At 55.5% G+C, this 8810-nt stretch overlaps 1 protein-coding gene across 1 annotated transcript in view; it reads left to right on the top strand.

The window, feature by feature from the left end:
* Positions 1-8810, top strand: part of MYBPC2 (myosin binding protein C2) — a 51532-nt gene that overhangs the window by 17291 nt on the left and 25431 nt on the right. Inside the window, exons 11-17 of the mRNA XM_066209153.1 lie at positions 1252-1376; positions 3050-3155; positions 4310-4476; positions 5515-5680; positions 7573-7679; positions 8375-8404; positions 8629-8768. Coding sequence (XP_066065250.1) covers positions 1252-1376; positions 3050-3155; positions 4310-4476; positions 5515-5680; positions 7573-7679; positions 8375-8404; positions 8629-8768 — 841 coding nt within the window. The remainder of the gene's footprint in view (positions 1-1251; positions 1377-3049; positions 3156-4309; positions 4477-5514; positions 5681-7572; positions 7680-8374; positions 8405-8628; positions 8769-8810) is intronic.

Below are 8810 nucleotides of genomic sequence, written 5' to 3'. Positions count from 1 at the left end.
TGCCCCAGGTGTGCCCAGGTGTGCCCCAGGTGTGCCCAGGTGTGCCCCAGGTGAGCCCAGGTGTGCCCCAGGTGTGCCCAGGTGTGCCCCAGGTGTGCCCCAGGTGTGCCCCAGGTGTCCCCAGGTGTGCCCCAGGTGTGCCCCAGGTGTGCCCCAGGTGAGCCCAGGTGTGCCCCAGGTGTGCCCAGGTGTGCCCAGGTGTCCCCAGGTGTGCCCCAGGTGTGCCCAGGTGTGCCCAGGTGTGCCCAGGTGTGCCCCAGGTGTGCCCCAGGTGTCCCCAGGTGTGCCCCAGGTGTGCCCCAGGTGAGCCTAGGTGTCCCCAGGTGTGCCCCAGGTGTGCCCCAGGTGAGCCTAGGTGTCCCCAGGTGTGCCCCAGGTGTGCCCAGGTGTCCCCAGGTGTGCCCAGGTGTGCCCCAGGTGAGCCCAGATGTGCCCCAGGTGTGCCCCAGGTGTGCCCCAGGTGAGCCCCAGGTGTCCCCAGGTGTGCCCCAGGTGTGTCCCCAGGTGAGCCCAGGTGTGCCCCAGGTGTGCCCAGGTGTGCCCCAGGTGAGCCCCAGGTGAGCCCAGGTGTGCCCAGGTGTGCCCCAGGTGTGCCCCAGGTGAGCCCCAGGTGAGCCCCAGGTGTGTCCCCAGGTGACCCGGGTGTGTCCAGGTGTGCCTCAGGTGTGCCCAGGTGTGTCCCCAGGTGTGTCCCCAGGTGTGCCCAGGTGTGCCCCAGGTGTGCCCCAGGTGAGCCCAGGTGTGTCCCCAGGTGAGCCCAGGTGTCCCCAGGTGTCCCCCAGGTGTGCCCAGGTGTGCCCCAGGTGTGCCCAGGTGTGCCCCAGGTGTGCCCCAGGTGAGCCCCAGGTGTGCCCCAGGTGTGCCCAGGTGTGCCCCAGGTGAGCCCCAGGTGTGCCCCAGGTGTGCCCAGGTGTCCCCAGGTGTGCCCCAGGTGTCCCCAGGTGTGTCCCCAGGTGTGTCCCCAGGTGACCCAGGTGTGTCCCCAGGTGTGTCCCCAGGTGACCCAGGTGTGTCCCCAGGTGTGTCCCCAGGTGTATCCCCAGGTGACCCAGGTGTGCCCAGGTGTGTCCCCAGGTGTGTCCCCAGGTGACCCAGGTGTGTCCCCAGGTGTGTCCCCAGGTGTGTCCCCAGGTGACCCAGGTGACCCAGGTGTGTCCCCAGGTGTGTCCCCAGGTGTGTCCCCAGGTGACCCAGGTGTGTCCCCAGGTGTGTCCCCAGGTGTGTCCCCAGGTGACCCAGGTGTGTCCCCAGGTACGTGTTCGAGAACGTGGGGCTGAAGCGCATCCTGACCATCAACAAATGTTCCCTGGCCGACGACGCGGCCTACGAGTGCCGGGTCAACGACGAGAAAAGCTTCACCGAGGTCTTCGTCAAAGGTGAGTGTCACCTGTGGGTCACCTGTGGGTCACCTGTGTGTTTGTCACCTGTGTGTGTCACCTGTGTGTCACCTGTGTCACCTGTGCGTGCCTACGAGTGCCGGGTCAACGACGAGAAAAGCTTCACCGAGGTCTTCGTCAAAGGTGAGTGTCACCTGTGGGTCACCTGTGGGTCACCTGTGTGTGTGTCACCTGTGTGTCACCTGTGTGTCACCTGTGTCACCTGTGTGTGCCTACGAGTGCCGGGTCAACGACGAGAAAAGCTTCACCGAGGTCTTCGTCAAAGGTGAGTGTCACCTGTGGGTCACCTGTGGGTCACCTGTGTGTGTCACCTGTGTCACCTGTGGGTCACCTGTGTGTGTCACCTGTGTGTGTCACCTGTGTCACCTGTGGGTCACCTGTGTGTGTCACCTGTGTCACCTGTGTGTGTCACCTGTGTCACCTGTGTGTGTCACCTGTGTGTGTCACCTGTGTCACCTGTGTGTCACTTGTGTCACCTGTGTGTGCCTACGAGTGCCGGGTCAACGACGAGAAAAGCTTCACCGAGGTCTTCGTCAAAGGTGAGTGTCACCTGTGGGTCACCTGTGTCACCTGTGTGTGTCACCTGTGTGTGTGTCACCTGTGTGTCACCTGTGTGTCACCTGTGTGTGTCACCTGTGTGTGTCACCTGTGTCCCCTGTGTGTCACCCTCGTCACCTGTCCCCAGAGCCCCCGGTGACCATCATGAAGGGCCCCGAGGACCAGCAGGTGGTGGTGTCACCTGTCACTGTCACACCTGTCACACCTGTCTCACCTGTCTCACCTGTCTCACCTGTCACACCTGTCACACCTGTCTCACCTGTCTCACCTGTCTCACCTGTCTCACCTGTCTCACCTGTGTGGTCTCACCTGCGCAGAGCCCCCGGTGACCATCATGAAGGGCCCCGAGGACCAGCAGGTGGTGGTGTCACCTGTCACTGTCACACCTGTCTCACCTGTCTCACCTGTCTCACCTGTCACACCTGTCACACCTGTCTCACCTGTCTCACCTGTCACACCTGTCTCACCTGTCTCACCTGTCTCACCTGTCACACCTGTCTCACCTGTCTCACCTGTCACACCTGTCTCACCTGTCACACCTGTCTCACCTGTCACACCTGTCACACCTGTCACACCTGTCTCACCTGTGTGGTCTCACCTGCGCAGAGCCCCCGGTGACCATCATGAAGGGCCCCGAGGACCAGCAGGTGGTGGTGTCACCTGTCACTGTCACACCTGTCTCACCTGTCTCACCTGTCTCACCTGTCACACCTGTCACACCTGTCTCACCTGTCTCACCTGTCACACCTGTCTCACCTGTCTCACCTGTCTCACCTGTCACACCTGTCTCACCTGTCTCACCTGTCACACCTGTCTCACCTGTCACACCTGTCTCACCTGTCACACCTGTCACACCTGTCACACCTGTCTCACCTGTGTGGTCTCACCTGCGCAGAGCCCCCGGTGACCATCATGAAGGGCCCCGAGGACCAGCAGGTGGTGGTGTCACCTGTCACTGTCACACCTGTCACACCTGTCTCACCTGTCTCACCTGTCACACCTGTCACACCTGTCTCACCTGTCTCACCTGTCACACCTGTCTCACCTGTCTCACCTGTCTCACCTGTCTCACCTGTGTGGTCTCACCTGCGCAGAGCCCCCGGTGACCATCATGAAGGGCCCCGAGGACCAGCAGGTGGTGGTGGGCGAGCGCGTGGTGCTGGAGGCCGAGGTGTCCGAGGAGGGCGCGCAGGTCATGTGGTGAGGACGTCCCTCCATCCGTCCATCCGGTGTCCACCCCAAATCCACGCCGTGTCCACCCCGTGTCCATCTCTGTGTCCATCTCCATGTCCACCCCGTGTCCACCCCGTGTCCACCCCGTGTCCACCCTGTGTCCATCTCCACGTCCATCCTGTGTCCATCTCTACATCCACCGCTTGCCCACCTCGTGTCCATCTCCATGTCCACCCTGTGTCCACCTCGTGTCCATCTCCACACCCATCCCGTGTCCACTTCAAATCCACCTCGTGTCCACCCCGTGTCCATCTCCGTGTCCATCTCTATGTCCACCCCAAATCCACCCAAATCCACTCCATGTCCACCTCATGTCCACCCCATGTGCATCTCCATGTCCACCTCCTGTCCACCTCAAATCCGCCGTGTCCATCTCCATATCCATCTCCATGTCCACCTTGTGTCCATCTCCACACCCACCCTGTGTCCATCCCCCATATCTACCCGGGGTCCACCCTGTGTCCACCTCACGTCCACCCCTTGTCCATCTCCATGTCCACCTCATGTCCATCTCCATGTCCATCTCCATGTCCCCCCTGTGTCCACTCCATGTCCACCCCATGTCCACCCCATGTCCACCCCATGTCCACCCCATGTCCATCTCCATGTCCATCTCCATGTCCACCCTGTGTCCACTCCATGTCCATCTCCATGTCCATGTCCATGTCCATGTCCATGTCCATGTCCATCTCCATCTCCATCTCCATGTCCATCTCCATCTCCATCCCCATGTCCACCCCGTGTCCACCCCATGTCCATCTCCATCTCCATGTCCATCTCCATCTCCATCTCCATGTCCACCCCGTGTCCACCCCATGTCCATCTCCATCTCCATGTCCACCCCATGTCCATCTCATGTCCACTCCATGTCCATCTCCATCTCCATGTCCATCTCCATCTCCATCCCCATGTCCACCCCGTGTCCACCCCATGTCCATCTCCATCTCCATCTCCATGTCCATGTCCATCTCCATCCCCATGTCCACCCCGTGTCCACCCCATGTCCATCTCATGTTCACTCCATGTCCATCTCCATCTCCATGTCCATCTCCATCTCCATCCCCATGTCCACCCCGTGTCCACCCCGTGTCCACTCCTGTCCCCCGCCGTCCGCCGCGCAGGATGAAGGACGGCGTGGAGCTGACCCGCGAGGACGCCTTCAAGTACCGCTTCAAGAAGGACGGCAAGAAACATTTCCTGATCCTCAACGAGGCCACCAAGGAGGACACCGGGCGCTACCGCATCATGACCAACGGCGGCGAGGCCGAGGCCGAGGTCATCGTCGAGGGTGAGAGGTCACGGGACCTTCCGGAAGGTTCTGGAGAGGTTTGAGGGTCACCTCAGGGAAGGTTCTGGAGATATCAGGAGGTCCTGGAGATGTTTGAGGAGAAAGTCCTGGAGATCTCAGAAGGTTCTGGAAGGTCCAGGAAGTGTTTGAGGAGAAGGTTCTGGAGATCTCAGAAGGTTCTAGAGGGTTTGGGAGGGTCCTGGAAGGTCCTAGAAGGTCCTGGGGGTTTCTGGAGGGTCATGGAAGGTCCAGGAGATGTTTGAGGGTCACCTCATGGAAGGTTCTGCAGATATCAGGAGGTCCTGGAAGGTTCTGGAGAGGTTTGAGGGTCACCTCATGGAAGGTTCTGGAGATCTCAGAAGGTTCCGGAAGGTTCTAGAAGGTGCTGGAGGGGGGGTGTCCTGGAAGGTTCTGGAGATGTTTAGGGAGAAGGTTCTGGAGATCCCAGAAGGTTCTGGAAGGTTCTGGAAGGTCCAGGAGATGTTTGGGGAGAAGGTTCTGGAGATCGCAGATGTTGGGGTGCCCCAACCCCCGTTTTCAGCCCCCCTGAGAAGCAGCTGGAAGTTCTCCAGAAGGTTCTCCAGATGTTCCTCACGGGTTCTCCATGGATTTAAAGGACATTTATGGAGTTCCGAAGACATTTATGGGCTCCAGGTGGATATTATGGGGTCCAGGTGCATTTTGGGGTGCCCCAAGCCCCGTTTTTCACCCCCCAGAGAAGCAGCTGGAGGTTCTCCAGATGTTCCTCACGGGTTCTCCATGGATTTAAAGGACATTTATGGAGTTCCGAAGACATTTATGGGCTCCAGGTGGATTTTGGGGTGCTCCAAACCCCCCAGAGAAAGCAGCTGGAGGTTCTCCAGGTGTTCCTCACGGGTTCCTCAGGGGTTCCTCACGGGTTCTCCATGGATTTAAATGACATTTATGGGCTCCAGGTGGATTTTGGGATCTCGGGGTGGATTTTAGGATCTCGGGGTGGATTTTGGGATCTCGGGGTGGATTTTGGGGTCCCCCCAGCCCCCGTTTTTCGCCCCCCAGAGAAGCAGCTGGAGGTGCTGCAGGGCATCGCGGACCTGACGGTGCAGGCCACCGAGCAGGCCGTGTTCAAGTGCGAGGTGTCGGACGAGAAGGTCACGGGCCGCTGGTTCAAGAACGGGGTGGAGGTGCGGCCCAGCAAACGCATCCACATCTCGCACACCGGCAGGTGAGAGCCCCCAAAAAATCCCTAAAAGTCCGGAAAAACCAGAAAAGGACCCAAAAAATCTAAAAAAAGAGAAGGACTTAAAAAAGTAAAAAAAAAAAAGTCAAAATTTAAAAAAAAAATTTAAAAAAACCTAAAAAAGTTTTTGAAAAGGTCAAAATTTTAAAAAGAAACTGAAAAAAGTAAGAAAAGGTCAAAAATTTTAAAAAATTAAATAAAAAACTTAAAAAAGTTTTTAAAAAGTCAAAATTTAAAAAAAAATTTTAAAAAATCCTAAAAAGTAAAAGAAATCAAAAAATTTGAAAAATTTTTTTAAAAAACCTGAAAAAGTGAAAAAAAGGGTCAAAGTTTAAAAAAATAAATAAAAAACCCTAAAAAAGTAAAAAAAAAAAAAAAGGTCAAAATAAAAATATTTTTTAAAAACCCTAAAAAAGGTTAAAAAGTCAAAATTGAAAAAAAGAATTTTAAAAAAACCCTAAAAAAGTAAAAAAGTCAAAATTTAAAAAAAAAATTTAAAAAGCTCCTAAAAAAGTAAAAAAAGGGTCAAAGTTTGAAATAAATAAAAAAACCTAAAAAATGTAAAAAAGGGTCAAAATTTAAAAAAAAAAATTTTAAAACCCTAAAAAGTAAAAAAGGTCAAAATTTAAAAAAAAAATTTTAAAAACCCTAAAAAATTTAAAAAAAGTCAATAATTTAAAAAAATTTTAAAAACCCTTAAAAAGTTTTAAAAAATGGTCAAAATTAAAAAAAAAAATTAAAAACCCATTAAAAAGTAAAAAAAGTAAAAATTTAAAAAATAATTTTAAAAAACGCCCCAAAATATGGAAAAAAAAAAAAGGCAAAAAAGGGGGAAAAAGGAGGAAAAAAAAAGTGAAAAAAGTAAAACCAAAAAATCGCAAATCAAAAAAAATCCTCCTCGAAAAACTGACAAAAAACCGAGCGGAATTTGGGGATTTCTGGGCGGGGTTTTGGGGGGAATTTGGGATTTTTTGGGGAATTTGGGATTTTTTGGGGAATTTGGGATTTTTTTGGGGAATTTGGGATTTTTTTGGGGAATTTGGGATTTTTTTGGGGAATTTGGGATTTTTTTGGGGAATTTGGGATTTTTTGGGGAATTTGGGTTTTTTTTTGGGGAATTTGGGATTTTTTGGGGGGGAATTTGGGATTTTTTGGGGAGTTTGGAGTTTTTGGGGGGATTTTGGGATTTTTTGGGGGAAATTTGGGATTTTTTGGGGGGAATTTGGGATTTTTGGGGGGAATTTGGGGTTTTTGGGGGGGATTTGGGGATTTTTGGGCACTTGGGTGGGATTTTTGGGGGAATTTGGGGTTTCTGGGCGGGGTTTTTGGGGAATTTGGGATTTTTTGGGAATTTGGGGTTTTTGCGGGGGGATTTTGGGATTTTTGGGGGGAATTTGGGGGATTTTGGGGAGATTTTGGGATTTTTGGGCACTTGGGTGGGATTTTGGGGGGAATTTGGGGGTTTTTTGGGGGGATTTGGGGATTTTTGGGGGAATTTGGAGTTTTGGGGGGCGGATTTTGGGATTTTTGTGGGGGAAATTGGGGGATTTTTGGGGGAATTTGGGATTTTTTGGGGAGTTTGGAGTTTTTGGGGGGGATTTTGGGATTTTTTGGGGGAATTTGGGGGATTTTTTGGGGGGGAATTTGGGGTTTGGGGGGGGGATTTTGAGATTTTTGGGCACTTGGGTGGGACTTTTTGGGGGATTTGGGGTTTCTGGGCGGGGTTTTTTGGGGAATTTGGGATTTTTTGGGGAATTTGGGAATTTTTTTGGGAATTTGGGATTTTTTTGGGGAATTTGGGATTTTTTCGGGAAATTTGGGATTTTTGGGGGAATTTGGAGGATTTTTTGGGGATTTTGAGCCCCCGAACCCCGCAGGATCCACAAGCTGGTGATCGACGACGTGCGGCCCGAGGACGAGGGCGACTACACCTTCGTCCCCGACGGCTTCGCCCTCACGCTCTCGGCCAAGCTCAACTTCCTCGGTGGGGCTGGCCGGGGGGCACTTGGGGGGCGGGGGGGTCGGTTATGGGGCTGGGGGGGCAATTGTGGGGCTGGGGGGGCAGTTATGGGGCTGGGGGGGCAATTGTGGGGCTGGGGGGGCAGTTATGGGGCTGGGGGGGCAATTGTGGGGCGGGGGGGGCAGTTATGGGGCTGGGGGGCAATTGTGGGGCGGGGGGGGTCGGTTATGGGGCTGGGGGGGCAATTGTGGGGCTGGGGGGGGCAGTTATGGGGCTGGGGGGGGCAATTGTGGGGCTGGGGGGGCAGTTATGGGGCTGGGGGGGCAATTGTGGGGCGGGGGGGGCAGTTATGGGGCTGGGGGGCAATTGTGGGGCGGGGGGGGGTCAGTTATGGGGCTGGGGGGGCAATTGTGGGGCTGGGGGGGTCAGTTATGGGGCTGGGGGGGCAATTGTGGGGCTGGGGGGGGTCAGTTATGGGGCTGGGGGGGCAATTGTGGGGCGGGGGGGGGTCGGTTATGGGGCTGGGGGGGCACTTGGGGGGCTGGGGGGGCACCCGGGAGGGCAATTGTGGGGCTGGGGGGGGTCGGTTATGGGGCTGGGGGTCACTTGGGGGTCATTTGTGGGGCGGGGGGGGGCAGTTATGGGGCCGGGGTCAGTTATGGGGCAGGGGGGGGCGGGGTCTGTGACGTCACTGACGGCCCCGCCCCTTTCCCCCGCAGAGATCAAGGTGGAGTACGTGCCCAAACAAGGTGAGGGGACACCTGGGGGGACACCTGGGGAGGGACAGAACACACCTGGGGGGGGGGGGGGGGGGGGAGGGGACACCTGTGGGCACAGGGGACACCTGGGCGGGACAGGGCACACCTGGGAGGGGGCAGGGCACACCTGTCCCTACCTGTCCTCACCTGTCCTCACCTGTGTCACCTGTGTCACCTGTGTCACCTGTCTTCACCTGTCCCTCACCTGTCGGCAGAGCCCCCCAAGATCCACCTGGACTGTTCGGGGAAGGACACGGAGAACACGCTGGTGGTGGTGGCCGGGAACAAACTGCGCCTGGACGTGCCCATCTCGGGGGAGCCGCTGCCAACGGTCACCTGGAGCAAGGACGGACAGGTGAGCTCACCTGGGACACACCTGAGTGTCACCTGTGTCACC

This window comes from Chamaea fasciata, unplaced genomic scaffold (genome assembly GCF_029207755.1).
Source record: "Chamaea fasciata isolate MVZ Bird 193981 ecotype frontalis unplaced genomic scaffold, bChaFas1.0.hap1 SCAF_696, whole genome shotgun sequence".
Lineage (NCBI taxonomy): Eukaryota > Metazoa > Chordata > Aves > Passeriformes > Sylviidae > Chamaea > Chamaea fasciata.
The sequence above is the reverse complement of the archived record's forward strand: the minus strand, read 5'-3'. Positions and strand labels throughout refer to the sequence as shown.